This window comes from Culex quinquefasciatus, chromosome 1 (genome assembly GCF_015732765.1).
Source record: "Culex quinquefasciatus strain JHB chromosome 1, VPISU_Cqui_1.0_pri_paternal, whole genome shotgun sequence".
Lineage (NCBI taxonomy): Eukaryota > Metazoa > Arthropoda > Insecta > Diptera > Culicidae > Culex > Culex quinquefasciatus.
Window position 1 is genome coordinate 41,379,416 of NC_051861.1, and position 16,307 is coordinate 41,395,722.

General features: G+C 40.0%; 2 protein-coding genes and 1 long non-coding RNA gene across 3 annotated transcripts in view; 1 reads left to right on the forward strand and 2 right to left on the reverse strand.

The window, feature by feature from the left end:
- Window positions 1–6,917, reverse strand: part of LOC6039067 — a 118,417-nt gene extending 111,500 nt beyond the window's left edge. The window contains exon 1 of the mRNA XM_001848693.2: window positions 6,161–6,917. The gene's annotated coding sequence lies outside the window, so the exon portion shown is untranslated. The remainder of the gene's footprint in view (window positions 1–6,160) is intronic.
- Window positions 6,918–10,603: 3,686 nt separating this feature from the next.
- On the reverse strand, window positions 10,604–11,102 carry LOC119765180. Its single transcript, XR_005276546.1, has 3 exons — window positions 10,966–11,102; window positions 10,778–10,894; window positions 10,604–10,708 (listed from the first exon to the last, which is right to left on the reverse strand). It is a non-coding gene; the product is annotated as an uncharacterized LOC119765180 (long non-coding RNA).
- Window positions 11,103–15,972: 4,870 nt separating this feature from the next.
- The window catches only part of LOC119769566 (heterochromatin protein 1-like), a 43,217-nt gene continuing 42,882 nt past the window's right edge, over window positions 15,973–16,307 (forward strand). The window contains exons 1-2 of the mRNA XM_038262486.1: window positions 15,973–16,069; window positions 16,159–16,241. Coding sequence (XP_038118414.1) covers window positions 15,973–16,069; window positions 16,159–16,241 — 180 coding nt within the window. The remainder of the gene's footprint in view (window positions 16,070–16,158; window positions 16,242–16,307) is intronic.

The following is a 16,307-nucleotide window of genomic DNA, read 5'->3' on the forward strand; positions in this document are numbered from 1 at the left end:
AGCTCTCGGGACTCCACAGAAGACCCAGAACATTTCCACATATCGGTAGACTAGTCCCTGAACCTCCCTGAGGCTATCTGGATATGATCTGAGGTCAAAAAACACCGACCTCTGCCGTGTTACGGCGGTAGACCCATCGGTCGTACCTCCCGGGACTCTACAGAAGACCCAGAACATCACCACATACCGGTAGACTAGTCCCTGAACCTCCCTGAGGCTATCTGGATATGATCTGAGGTCAAAAAACACCGACCTCTGCCGTGTTACGGCGGTAGACCCATCGGTCGTACCTCCCGGGACTCTACAGAAGACCCAGAACATCTCCACATATCGGTAGACTAGTCCCTGAACCTCCCTGAGTCTATCTGGATATAATCTAAGGCCAAAAACCTTCGACCTCTGCCTTATTACGGCGGTAGACCCTTCAGGCGTAGCTCTCGGGACTCCACAGAAGACCCAGAACATTTCCACATATCGGTAGACTAGTCCCTGAACCTCCCTGAGGCTATCTGGATATGATCTGAGGTCAAAAAACACCGACCTCTGCCGTGTTACGGCGGTAGACCCATCGGTCGTACCTCCCGGGACTCTACAGAAGACCCAGAACATCACCACATACCGGTAGACTAGTCCCTGAACCTCCCTGAGGCTATCCGGATATGATCTGAGTTCTAAAACTACCGACCTCTGCCGTGTTACGGCGGTAGACCCATCGGACGTACCTCCCGGACTCTACAGAAGACCCAGAACATCACCACATATCGGTAGACTAGTCCCTGAACCTCCCTGAGGCTATCCGGATATGATCTGTGGTCAAAACCACAGTCAAATCGCCTACCTCATACTTGTACGGCGTTGAACACATAGGCCTTAACTTGACGAAGTTTCGGATGACCTAGAACATCGTAAACCATGTAAATTTGGTGTAGCTGTATAGCTGACTTCATAACGATTCCAAAACACTATAAATTTGTATAGTTTAGTTGATTTTTTATAAAAATATAGCCCATGTCTCCCATATAGCCAAAATCCCATAAGCCCTGTACCTCGCATATGCAACTCTTGCGACAAAACCGAATCAGGTGGAATGACTCGTATATGCAAAGTTGCATATGCGAGGCGCTCTTATACGAGGTTTAACTGTATAGCCTTACCTCAGTGAGGAAGGCAAAATAATCAATATACGTAAAATGCTTCAACTAACAACTCAAAGAAAACCATTTTTTGGTTGAAACTTTCTGAATCAAGATTTGAATGGTTTTTCTAAAACAAACATGACCGTGTTTTTTGTGTTTACACACTCGCGTTTGACAATCTCCTTTTCTCTTTCATTCCCGCTTTCTCGATCATCTAACCCCAAGCCTAAGCCTCCGTCTCTCGTTGTTTCGTTGCAGTTTTCGGAGAAATAGAGCGACTCAGCGGTGAGAGCGCATAGTCCAGGAAAAAGGGGAGGAGAGATAGAGAGAGAACGTCATCGCTGGGAATCACGAGACACAAGAAGAGTTTTCAAAAGCTTTAGCGAACGTCGCTCGTCTACTCTCTGATGTTTTGGTGCATAGATCATCAAATGATAGCTTCTTCTATCACTCATTTGCTACTGGCTCTTGGAAATAATGGTGACCTCTGATCACGATTCCGAGATTAACTTTTCAATATCTAGCGATGGTGGGCGGTACGCCCCCTTCAATTTATTTTGTAGTATTTTGTTAAGACAAGTTGACACATGAAAGAAATAAATGTAGGGATTTTTCTTAAATAAAGGAACAAAACAAATAGTTCCATTTTAGCAACGCTCTTATGATAAATTTGATGAACCTTCCGAAATTAATACTTTTGACCGCACGCGGAGGAGTTTTAGGAGATAAAACTTCGAAAAAATGGTCACAGAAGAATGCAGCAAACCCTTAAGCTTGTACATAAACATTTTTGTGTTTTTTTGTTAATATTTGTCCTGTAAAGTTACAAAAGGCTGGTATTATGTTTCTAAATGAGAAAAAAACCGCTTTACAGAACAAAAAAAAGTTGAATTTTGGAATGTTTAAAATTTGGTAGGTTGAATATTACCTCTTTTTTGGGTAATATTACCTTAAAAATGTGTAAAAATGTGAACCTGATGAATATTCATACAAAACTGATACAAATTCGTCATTTTCTGATGTAATATTTCAATTTTTTTACGCAAAATCTGTCACCATTTACTGATGAATATTACCATCATTTTTTTCTGTGTAGTTATTGCAGATATGGACCCTCATGGTTTTGATATACTCCACCGTCACGAGATATCGAAAAATGGGAACCGAATCAGGGGCCAAAATTACCCCTTAGAGGTAATTTTAACGAAAATCAGAGCGGGGTCTGGCAGTCTTTCCCTGTTTCGTGTGAGTTTGCGGAAAATGATCCACATTTCTGTTCCAAAAGAATAAAAATTGGTCCTTTAAAGCCGGTGATACAGCCATAGAACGATGTTTAAGACGCTTGGAAAGCCGTGATTTTAAATCTCAGGTACCTACACAGAAAAAAAATATTCTGGGATGTTGAAAATTTGGTAGGTTCCGGTTGACAATTTTCCTAAAATCAAAACTTAATTATTTTCGTTCAGTTGGCTAAAAATTATTTTATCAAAGTTCCCTTTTAATTTTGTAAATATTTATATTGTATTTTTTATCAATTTTGATTTAAACAGTTGTCAGTGTTAAACAGTTTAATTTTTTTCAATGAAAAATTCAGTTCGGTTTGTTTCATGTTTCACCACTTTTTTTTTATGTATGTATGTATGTATGTATGTATGATCCCCATACCCGCAGGCAACTTGGTCCTGGAACACATGTGAGCGCTAGGTGAACAATTCGATCATCTTTTACTCCGTAATCTATACACCCACGTGCATAAGTTTTTTTGCACGAATTTTAGTGCTACAAATACCGGCGCATATATCAAAATGGTTTCCCTCTTCCCTCCCCAAGCGCCAGAAATTTGTAGCGGGTGTAGGGACACTTTGCATAGACGCCCTTGCTCCCATCACGTCACTGAGGGTATGGAGCGACGAGAAATTAATAAGCATGCCCCTCAGTCGAACCTTCATTAGAGAAGCAGGCAATCCACAACTCACAGCGAACGACCAAGGGAACACCCTACCGCGTATATAATATGGTTGGCGTAGTTGTCTTCAGTGAAATGTATGAATGTTAGAGTGGATGTAAGGGTTATTTGAAATTTAAAAATGGAAAGCTCTCACCAAAAACACGATTCCTTCTAAAACGGCTCAATTCTAATCGTCTCGTTATGTTCCACTCGAATCTTAATTTTTATTGAATTCTTGTTTTGAATCTGTTTGATCAGCAGAACTCCCGGCAGCGGACATGGTATCCCACGATATACGGCAAGCGTCACATGACTCTGAAGTGGCCAGATGATGAACATTACCCACACCTACTTCAGTCATCCTTGATTGACGCTGTTGTTGGCAAGGCCATCCAAAACACCCCCAACGCCGTCCTGGATCTTAAGTGGCAGGAACTGGAACTGCACACACAGGAACTCTTCGTTAAAGGTCACTTTTCGAATGTTGTTCCTGCTTTGTTTGCTTCCGTAGTCGTGGAAGTCGAATTTCCAATGTTCCTCGAAAATAACTTCCGACGCACTTTCACCAGTTCCGCTGTTAGTGTTTGGCACCCGAAATAGTAACAAAGTCTTCTTATTTTAACTGATTTCGCACATTTTAAAGAAAATTTCAAAGATAAACGGGAGGTCAAAAATGACAGCAAACAAAAAACGCGTCCGACTACAGGCACAGTTTGCTTCGATCTTCATGTTTCACCACTTTTTTTTTATGCGAGATAATTCAAGAGACAAATTCTTCAAATATATTTGCAATAACTTAAATCAAAATTTCTTGAATTTTTTTTGCAATTTCAATATTTTTTCCTGTTTTCAAAACGAAAATAACTTGTTTGCCATTTATTCATTCAGAGGGACCACCACAAAAAAAAAACCAAAATCAAGTTTAATTTTTTTTCAAACATTTAAACAATGTGATAAAATTAAACAGAATCATAACTTTACACTGGCCATAATCGTTAAAATTAGGCATTTTTATATTACTTTTTCATTAACTTTGTTGTTGTTTTAAGATAGATGATAACTCATGGTTGATATAAAAAAAATATAAAAATGTTTTGCTTCATAAAAAGTTGGCATTTGATCTCCTCTATAACATATCAAAAAATAAAAAAAATTAAAAATAGTGTTTTTTTTTTTGCAAATCAAGTTTTAGTGACAAAAAGTTAAGTTAAAAATCACCAAATTATTTTTACCGTGTATCATTTTTTTCAGAGTAGTCCTTATCCATACCTACAACTTTCCCGAAGACACCAAATCGATCAAAAAATTCCTTCAAAATATACAGATTTTTGAATTTTCATATATCATTTTTGTATGGACAGCTGCCAAATTTGTATGGAAAATTATATGGACAAACTAATTATGCAAAATGGCTTCTTTGGGCATACCGAAGGCACCAAAAAAGGTCCAGCCGGATTAAAAAATACAAAAAAAATCGAATGACCGAAATCTCAGAGAATTGCTCCATGATTGGTTTACAAAAATAATAAAAATCTTTTGCTTCATAAAAAAATATCATGAATATCTGCATCAAACGCATCCAATATTTACTAGGAATTTTAATGTCTTAATTAACCGCTACATTCTCAAATAGATTGGAATAGTGAAAGGAACCTTAAATTTAATGTGAGTTCCTAAGGAAGAATTTAGTGAATTTAATTTGAAAATTGTACAAAATATTAAAATATTTTTCAAGATTTAGAAAATAATTTTCAAAAGAGTATGCTTGGGATTTCCGTTTTTTCCCGACTTTTAGACAAAAACTCACAAATTCCCGACTTTTATCCGATTTCTGCGGATTTTGGCGAATTCCAGACTCTTTCCTGACTTTCCCGTTTTCCCGAATTGAGTGGCCACCCTGCAGGTTGAATATTACCTCTTTTTGAGTAATATTACAAAAAATGTGTAAATATATGAACCTGATGAATATTTGTCTGCCTGAGTGGATCAATCGGACCGCGCACTGGACTCACAATCCAGAGGTCGCCGGTTCGAATCCCGGGGCGGACGCAAAAAATTCTAAGTGTAAATATAGGTATTCGGTGCCCTCTCCCCGTGCCCATACCTTCACACTTAGGAGACCCGGGAGGCGGAGTCTTGTCGCAAAAAGAACGATACACGCCTGTGGATCCGTTGACGAAACCGCAAGGTTTAAGAGGGCCACATTATAAGGTGTTACGTCGATTCCGTTTTTTTCCGATGAATATTCACCAGGAACTGATAAAAATCATCAAAATCTGTCACCATTTCCTAATGAATATTCCTATCATTTTTTTTCTGTGTATATCAAAAAGTGATAAGAGTTCGATTTAAAAATATTTTTTGGCTGGTTTGTTTTGAAAGAAATGTCCAAAATACATTATTCATTAAAAACACGCCTTCATTTCAACGCGCTATACTTACATTTCAAATAGCGCTACGTCTCACGCAGAGCCTATTTTTATGTCATTATTTGTAAAGTGAGCTTCGATTTAATCTGTTTTTTTTTATTGAAGCGCTTGAAAAATAACAAACATCGATTCTCTAAAACACAAATCACGTGTTCACATGAGTAAATTGAAATTTTGCATGGCATAAAGGTTTTCAAAAGGTTATGAATAATGCAGCTTTGATTATTTTTTGTCTAAAAATTTAAAAAAAATATACTTGAAAAATAATGATTCTATAACAAAATCTAACTGTTCTATAACAAAATTCTATAATTCTGATTCTATAACAAAATCTCACTGCTCAACTCTTCAAGACCGCTATGCTATGGGTTAATACCGGCGCCTTCCCAAGAGCCTGTAGTTCAACAAAGGTAGGAATGTTAGTCCAATACATGAATTTGCATGCATAATCAGGCATGAAGTTTGTAGCTCCATTCCTGACGACATAGCATGGGAGAAACTAAATGGGTAAAATTATCATGAAAACAATGTGTTTCATTTATTTTTACCTTTTATCAGCAAACCTAGCTATGTGTTATTTAATTTTGGAACTTAAAAAAAAAACATAAAGTGAGATTTGAATCGATTTTCTGGATTAGCTAACTCACCTAAGATGATTATAATTTCGCAACGATGATACACTTCCAAAACTGCTTTTATGACAATAATTATTGAATGATGACTAAATCCGTCCACTCATTCGGAGATTTCCAATTACAACATTCACTTTTGTCTGCGCAAACACTCACACACCAATCCTCCGGATCGTAACGTTTCACAACTCGTCAAGATTTCTCTCCAATCCTTTCACATTGAACACTCAACCATGGGCAAGTTGCAGCTGGCTCCTGCCATGCAAAACTCGTCGTTTCTGCAAATTTCTTCACCGAATTTCTTCGGAAACAAACAAAAATACCACCAACATCAACAACACAATAAAGACCGCAGCATCCACTCAAATACACGTCATTAAAAGCCACCGGAATTAATCAGCCGATTTCTCTGTCAATCACAGTTAATCCCGTTGCCAAATGTCACGTAGTCACTTCCGGCTCCTGCTGGGGTGGTGATGGTCCACTAATACAAACACGTGACAGTCCGCACGCAACACACACGCAACCTTAGGTTCGCGGCGGAACGTCCAAATGCCACGAAAGAGAGAGAGGGAGAGATGGCCCGGAACGCGCGAATGACAGCCTACTAAAACCACACAACCCGGAACGAAAAAACGTGGGCGAGAGCGCGCGCGTGCTTCTTCGATCGATTTCACCAGCCAAATAAACCTGGCGAACGTGGAACAGCAGGCCAAGACCAAGATCACCAAACGCAACGCAACTCAGCCAACGCAAGGCCAATGTGACGAGACGAGAAGAAAGCAGTGAAATTTTTCAACAAACAACAAGAAGAGAGTGAGAGAGTTAGCGAAAGAGAGAAGCAAACGTCATCGGCCGTCGTCATTAGCAACAACACAACGCGACGCGATCACAACGGAGAAATGGTTGCTAATGATTGCAGAAGAGAGAGAGATTGATGATCGCGACTTGATCGCGAGAGAAAGAGGTTTCGGCAAACACACAGAAAGAGAAAGAGGCAAAGGTTCGAAATGGTTAGCGCGCGCGCGCTCGTAATAGCGGCCGTGCTTTTAATTGAAGACGAGTGTTTTATGTGTTTGACAGCTTATTTGAAAGAGTTTAGTATGTTTTATGGAGGGTTTGGTTTTATGAGTGATCTTGCGCGATCGTGTTGCAATAAGGGTGAGATCGTAAAAATGGATGGATGTTTGTTACTTTCCGGATAACTTGAATCGAAATTGTGTTGCAGAGATTGTGATACAACTTGAAATAAAAGTGATACGAAAAAATCCCTTGCTAAGTTTAAATAGCTAATGGTGGAAAAAACACATTACGAAAATGAAAACCATTAGCTGGGAAAACAATGAAAATCTATCAAGAAACAGATAAAATTTAATTTTAAATTCTCCAGCTGATTAATTCATAAAATCGAATACTATTTTGCTAGATTTTTAAGTCTTTTTCAAATTGTCCACGTTTTTAAGGAATTTTAGCCATGGTTGAACGAAAGTAAAAAAAAAAACACCCATCTTTTGGATCTTTTAATGATGTTTTGAAAGTTTCATGATAAATCTCTATTTTGTGTGTATCTGTAGAATTGAAAACTGTTGATGACCTGTTAGGCAACTTTGAACTTCAAATCAAATTATTTGCTCTACAGCACTGCCGCTCTAATCTAGTCCGTCCCATATGTAAAAAGTGAGTGCTGCGATAACGCCATGAGAAGCTCGAAATTTTTTTCACTTTTTTACATTTTTAACCAACAATTTTTAAATCTTTTTTCAACAATTATTTCAATATTGGTTTAAATAATACCCCTACTCCAATGTTGACTTGAAAAAGTTAAAATTTATAGGTTAATTGGGTAAATTTTCGTGCTGGGACTGACCTGACTTTATTTCTCCATCAATAAAGGCAAGTCTGTCAGGTTATCAAGGTAGGCTTAAACATTTACAACATAAATTTACCTGTCAACTGTTGGTTTGTTTTGGTAGTTTTTGAATCATTTTTTATAAAATTTCTGAATGTATGTTTGTTTCAGGCTATGCTTGTTTGACGAATAGTTTTAGTATTATTCCTGAGTATGAAACTTTAACCGGCGACGAGACAGTCAATTTCTTTTGCTGCAGAGAGAGGAGATATTTGAGTACACGTCTTAGCATATGGACCCTTGAAATTGACCGCAATCTGCGTTGGAACTCAGAATCATGTTCTGAGCAAATGTCTGTGTGGATGTGTGTAGGTGGGTGGACAAAAAAAAATTGTCACTCGATTATCTCCGGACTGGATAAACGGATTTTGACCGTATTAGTCTCATTCTATTCGTCTTGGGGTCCCAAAGGTCTCTATTTAAAATCACCAAGTTTAGTTAAGTACTTCAAAAGTTATGCTAAAAAAACGATTTTGGCGTATGTCCGGAAGAATGTAAAAAGGGTGGTTTTTGCAAGAAACCCTATCATGTTATACATTTTCAGAAAGGTATTAAAAAGACCTTTCCAATGAGCCCAAAACATTGAAGATCTGACTACTCTATCAAAAGTTATTAGCACTTAAGTGTTATTTATACACTTTTTGGAGGCCGGATCTCAGATATTTCAGTAAAAATTATGTTGGGGTCCATCATGCGACCCATCGTTAGTTAGATAATCAAAAGACCTTTCAAATGAGCCTAAAACATCAAGGATCTGACAACCCTATCAAAAGTTATTAGCACTTAAGTGTTATTTATACACTTTTTGGAGGCCGGATCTCAGATATTTCAGTAAAAATGATGTCCGGGTCCATCATGCGACCCATCGTTAGTTAGATAATTGAAAGACCTTTCAAATGAGCCTAAAACATCAAGGATCTGACAACCCTATCAAAAGTTATTGGCACTTAAGTGTTATTTATATACTTTTTGGAAGCCGGATCTGAGATATTGTGATAAAAATATTGTCTGAATCTTCCATGTGAACTTTCGTTGGAAAGGTTTTTTTTTATCAGACCTTGCCGATGAGCCAGAAAAATTGATGGTCTGCGAACCCCATCAAAAGAAATCAGTAATAAAATTGATTTGTTAAACATGTTAAGGGAATGTTGCTATTTTTACTGAATGTATTGACTTTATGAATGTGAGGAAGGCACCAACCACCTAAAGGTGGATTAAGTATCGTTTTTTTTTAAATAATAGTTACAATGGTATGTAGTTTCTTTTTTTACCGTGATTGTCCCTTGCATGAGAAAAAAAGGCAGAATACGTATAGAGTATAACGTTTCAAAATCTATAAATATTAATTAAATATCATCAACTTAAGGCTTTCATTAAGTCAGTTGACAGCAAGCCTTTGTGATCGACGGACGTCTTTCCAAATCGCTGATTGAAAGCTACATAAAGCGAAAGTGCGATATAAACAAACATTGCCAAAGTGTAATTTGGCAATCATGGCGCGGTGCTACCGCAAGCACTCACTGGTGATTGATTTCACATCAATCCCAGAAAAAATTACTCTAGAACAAGTACGCTCCTTCGTCTTCGACAATTTGGAACTCAACATCTCACAAGTCAAAAACCTACAACTGAGCATGACAAATGCCCGTGTCTTCCTGGAGATGGGAAGCACAGAACAAGCCGAAGCTCTAGTTCTAAAACACCACCTAAAGACACGCCCTATAAGCTGATAGTCAGGACTATGCTATCCCGCTGTACATGGCTGATGGTTCCGTTGAGGTGAAGGTCTACGACCTCCCTCCGTATCTACCAAACGGAACAATCGCCAAACATTTGTCAGCTTTCGGAGAGGTGCTATCTATCAAAGATGATGTCTGGCAAAAGTTTTTCCCGGGAGTTCCCAATGGTACACGGACTGTGCGCATGAAGCTGAAGAAGTCGATTCCCTCGTACGTGAATATGGAAGACGAATGTGCGTACGTAAAATACCGCAATCAAATCGCCACCTGTCGCTACTGCGGGAGAAACCTACACATCGGATCCAAGTGCTCGGATGTCAAGAAGGCACTGTCCGGTAACAGCGCTAACGGCCTGACCCTTGCTCAGATTGTTGGTGGAATGAACCCGATTGTGCCGAACGATGAGGACAAGACGCCGGCGAAGGAAACATTCCCTCCGGCTCCAGCGAAGCCGATCATCGTTCCAGCACAGCCAGCTACTCCTGCAGCTCCAGTGAAACCAAACGCCCCGCCAGTCTATCCATCTGACCCAATGGACATCATCAGCCCCCCAGGACCCTGGACAAGATCGCAGTCAGCCCTTCTCAACGATATATCGGATGATGACAATCTTCCGGCATTAGATGGGTCCCGCTCCGCTACTGAAGTTGAATCTCCGGAACAGTCAGATGTGGATACAGAATTCGGTAAAGGAGGACGTAAGAAACGTCCCGCGTCGCCGAAAAACAAAAAGAAGAAAAGATCATCAAGCCTAAACTCCAAAAAGTAAATCAAGTTTATTTCGTCATCATCACTTTTCCCACGGATTCATCCGATACCATACACTGCCAACACCGATTGCTATCAACCTGCGCCCGCACCAGCTTCCAAAGGTAACAGCTGCGGTATATGTCCTGCCGAAGTCGATACTGCCACCTTTTTCAATGAAAATTACGCGTCATTCAGATTCAATTATCATCAATGGAGATCACACAGAGAACTCACCGATACACAGCCACTCAACGTTGTTTTCCCACTCGCTGGACATCCTTCTTGTAAAGGTAAAAGGCTCCAGTCGCTCCGGTATATGTCTTGCCGAAGCGCTCAGTGATACTGCCACTCCTGTCAAAAAATTTCCAATCAATTCAGACAATCAGCACCGCTCACCACTTAGAACATCAATGGGAACTCACCTGCTGGGTTACAAGAGAGCCACGATGACGAGAAAACGCTTGAAGACAACGAAGAGCTGGATATCTGGAGAATATCAACAGTTAATGTCTTCGCTAACACCGTCTGAGCAGGTGAGCGTATCGATATTGTTTATAAACAACACTGACACTCAAAGTAATCTGTCAGATGTCAAAAAACAAAAAGCAGAGACCGGGAACGGCAAAGTTTTCACTGTGTGTGTGAGATTGCTCGTTGGGTTCGCTCAGAACAGCGCCATCTGTGTTCTCGCGCCAATATCTCCAGCCCCTCTTCGATAGTAACATTTAACAAAAGCACTGGCTGATAGTTTTAATTTGGTAACATTAAACATCAACAACATTTCGAACCAAACAAAGTTGGACGCACTTCAAAACTTCCTAAGGATAAACGAAATAGATATCGCTTTTCTGCAGGAGGTTGAAAATGATCAAATAATTATACCTGGATACACAATTTTGTTCAATATCGACCACCGGAAGAGGGGTGTGGCAGTAGCACTTGGAAACAGAGTAGAGCATGTAACAGCAGAAAACTCTCTGGATGGTAGACTAATCGTCATTCGCTTAAGAAACGGGACAACTCTCTGCAACATATACGCACCGACCGGAAGCCAGAACAGAAATGCGCGCGAGGATTTCTTCAATTCTACCTGTGCACATTACCTTTGAAACGTTACCGGTCCAATCATTCTCGGAGGAGATTTTAACTCCGTTGTGAATGACAGAGACGCTACCGGTGGCACTCCTCGGAGTGAAATGACTTCCCGATTGATGCTGGCTCTAAATTTGATCGATGTTTGGCGTTGTATCAACCCACGTGACACTGATTTCACCTTCGTTCGCACTGGATGTGGCTCCCGTCTAGATCGTTTCCTCGTCTCAAAATCTACCCGTGATTCCCTGAGAACTGCACGACACGTGGTTACGTGTTTTAGCGATCATAAAGCGCTGATTATTCGTATGGTTTTACCAAGAACAGGAGAGGCGCGTGGAAGAGGTCTGTGGAGACTAAATGCTCACGTGTTGGACGATGAAGACACAATCAACGAATTTTCAAGGAAATGGCAATACTGGATAACACAACGCAGAAATTACACATCGTGGCTCACATGGTGGATGCAATTCACCAAGCCAAAAATAAAATCGTTTTTAAAATGGCGTTCGTCTCTTCAGTACCGTGACTTTCGTGACACATTTGAGCTTTTGAACGGAGAGTTAAGTAGAGCTTACAATCTGCACTTGAATGACAATAACCAGCTTGTGCGGATTAACAGGATTAAAGGGCTTATGCTGCAGAAACAAAGAGAACATTCCAACAGATGTCGTATGTTGAATGAAACGTATCTACAAGGAGAATCTACAAGTCTTTTCCACGTGGCGCAGAAAATGCAGAATCAACAGGGCAGGACGATAAGGGAACTGGATGTGGACGGAAATGTTATCAACAATGGAACCGAAATAGAGCAAAACATTGTGAATTACTTCGAAACCCTTTTCTCGGCTACTCCAAACCGGTCACCTGTGGCAGGATTTGAGCCAGCAAGACGAATCCCTGACAACGTTGCAGCTAACGACGACCTCTTGCGACCCCCAGACGCAAACGAAATCTTCCTGTGCATCAAAAACAGTTGTCCCAGGAAATCTCCAGGAGACGACGGACTGCCTAGGGAATTCTACTACAAAACATGGAACATTATCAGCCAAGAATTCACTTCCGTTATCAATGATGCTCTTCGTAACCCTGATACCGATTCAAACTTTATGAACGGCGTTGTGGTCCTCGTCAAAAAGAAGCAGAGCGGAAACACAGTGAAAGCGTACAGACCAATTACTCTATTAAATTTTGACTACAAAATTTTAACGAGAGTGATAAAAAACAGAATGATTCCGCTGGCTGAACACGTCTTGTCTCCACACCAAAAATGCTCGAACGGGAAACACAACATTTTTGAAGCCACAACACAAATTCTGGACAAGATTGCATCGCTGAAACATAGAAGACAGTCAGCCACACTGGTGTCATTCGATATGGACCATGCGTTTGACCGGGTGAGGCATGACTTTCTCTACTACACCCTCACACAGATGAACTTCAACCCGCAGCTGATCGACCTTCTACGGAAAATCTATGCCAACTCCTTCTCAAATATTTTGATAAACGGTAAGCTGTCCAGATCGTTCCAAATCAGAAAATCAGTCAGGCAAGGTGACCCACTGAGCATGCTGCTATTCGTGCTGTACTTTCAACCACTGGTCGACAAGCTGGCAACAATTGGAGCTGCAGGAGTCTTCTGAACGTGTATGCAGACGATATCAGCATGGTGGACGCGGATATCAACAACTTGGCTGAAGCTGTTAATAGAATACGAGAGTTCGAAGAGGTATCCGGTGCTGTCCTGAATCTGACGAAAACAACGGCAATGAAAATTGGGAATCCACGTACAGAAGGCGTACTTACCTGGATCAACTTCCAAGATTCACTGACAATTCTTGGTTTAACGTTCACCGACTCCGTCAAACAATCCATTGAGTTAACGTGGCAGAAAACTCTAAAAAACTTAAAATGGAGACTCTGGATGTGCAAATCCAGATCACTGAATTTGCTGCAGAAAGTAATTCATTTGAATACCTTTGTATCATCCAAAATTTGGTACGCTGCCTCAACGTTTCCGTTGCCGAAAAAGTACGAGAAAGCTATCCTCAAGGAATACCGAAACTTTCTGTGGATAGGACACAAACAACCCATTCGTTTGGAAACTTTGTTCCTGCCTAAGGAACGAGGAGGACTAAACCTACACTCGCCAGGATTGAAGTCTACTGCATTATTAACTAATAGAATGTTGGCTAATCAAACTCTGCTTCCATTTTTTAGTGACTTGTTGGGCAGCACACCTGTTCTGCAAATTCCTCCCGCCTTTCCGCAAATTAAGATTCCAGCGTTAGAAATTTCAACACTTCCAACGCAGATCATCCGGCATCACAGTTCAAGCGGAATCTATAAGGAGCTAATCGATGGAGAGAGTGATCCACCGATACTTGAAACTCGAAGGCAGTGGAAACGGATCTTCAAAAATCTAGCTGATCAACGAGTGGCTTCAACCCTGCGTGCCAACTGGTACATAATTGTACACGAGAAGATTCAGCATAATGTTTTGTTATACAGACAACAACGTCGAGATAACCCGGACTGCAACGAATGCCCAGGCGTAGCGGAAACACTAGAGCATAAATTGTTTAGATGCATAACAGTTCGCACTGTATGGAATTATGTTCGTTCTTTGTTAGGGAATCTCGATCCACGTTTACAATGTAAGCAAAACGAATACTTTATGTTTCCATCATTACAAGGACTATCAGCGCCAGTAGCCCAAAGAACCAAACATATTGTAGCTAAATATCTGCATTTTGTTGTAAGTAATCCTATTTCTAACGTAAGTGTAGATAATTTCAAACTTGAATTGTAGAATAGCTTTTAAAAATTGTACCAAATAAACACTGACCAGTTAAAAAAAAAAAAAAAAAAGTTCAATAGACTCTTTGAGACATAGTCTATGAGTTATTTAAAAAATACACATTTATTTGATCGATTTGTGAGCCATTTCTTACCAAGAACTGACATGCCTTTATTTGCATATGGGACAGCACACAAGTCATTTTTATTTTGGAAATTCTAGAACAAACATGACTTTTTTTATTAAATAAGCTTGAAGTAGATGTTAAAACAAGACTTTTGTCGGGTTTATCTCAAAATTGACAAATATACATATGGGACGGACTTGCTTCGAGCGGCAGAGCATTGCCTTGGCATTCTCGATTGCGAGATTCCTACTCGAAACTAGGTGTCCGAAGGCTTGATTGTTGAGGCAATTGCAAACCTCTTTTTACACCTTAGCTTCCATCCACCCCGGGATTCGAACTGACGACCTTTGGATTGTTAGTCCAACTGCCTACCAGCGACTCTAGGTTAGACCGGGGCCAACATTTACTTCCCGTCCGACGGAAGGCGTGATCAAACAAATCTCGTCTCGAAAAATGCCACCGGAACCTACTGGGATCGAACCTAGGCCGACTGGGTGAGAGGCAACCACGATTACCCCCTCACCACGAGTCCCGGTCCAACTTTGAACTTATTGAATGCATTTCAGTCATGGAAGTCGAACAATTTTTCCATTGAAATTTAACAAAATAGTTTGATATGCAAGGTAAAGCAGTGATGAAATATATCATATTACAATCAATTAGGAGCGCAATTTTATGAATCCATACAACCGACTCTGGTTGTGTGCACTGTTAGGCAAAAAATGATAGAATCATTGGAAACCTACTATGCATTTAACCAAAAATATATTACATTACATCGATTTGTTTTGTTCAATCAAAAGAAGCCATGAAAAAGCAAATGAAATGAAACAATAAACTGTTTTTTTTTTCCATGTCGAAGTTAATCAGAAAATAAATAAAAGAAAATGTTTAATATTTGGCTTTAATCATTCTCCGAGTAATTTTTGCTTGTCAATTTTCTGAAATGTCTCACTGCGAGATTATTCCATCCCTGGCTTAATTTGTAAACTGTTCCGTTAACACAACAAGTTTGCTCGGATTGCTTCAATTTGGACTGGGTACTTCTAGGCCAAAATAATACAACCCGTTTTTGACGGATGACCTACGATTTTCGCAAAACAACCATTTTTTTAAAGTCGTAACTCCACATATGGAACTGCTGCCAAGTTTTATTGAGACCGTAGAGGGTTGAGTATAGAAATACAGTACGATTGCACCACTAGAAAAAAAAATTAAAACCTGCGATGTTCAATTAAATGAGGCCATCAAATGGCAATTGAATAAAATGAAATATAATACGTACTAGTTACTCACCGAAACAGCAGTCAATCATCAGAAAAGTACTGAAAATTTAGTGAATGTTTACCGGTGCGAGAATGTTTGGGAATTTCAACACAGAAGAGAACTTTTCTGCTCTGCCGGGCTGCAATGCACTCTGATAAGTTCAGTCTTGAGCTAAAATCAACAACGGGCACGAATGACGGTTACGATGACGATGACGGAACCAAGCTCAAACTCTCTGCATGTTGGAATGTTTACGATCATTGTGGCTCAGCTACCGTTTGTTTTGAGCCGCATCCGTGATAACCTTCACACCAACACCAAACTACACAGCCAAACACGACGACGACGAAGAGAGTTCGTTGTGGACGGTCAACAAACCGGTTCAAGCCCCCCGTTTGGAGATCATTAGAAAGGTGAGAGGAGAAGCGCCGCCCAAACTTTGTTTTTTGTTGTATTTTGAACCTAGAAAAGCTTTTACG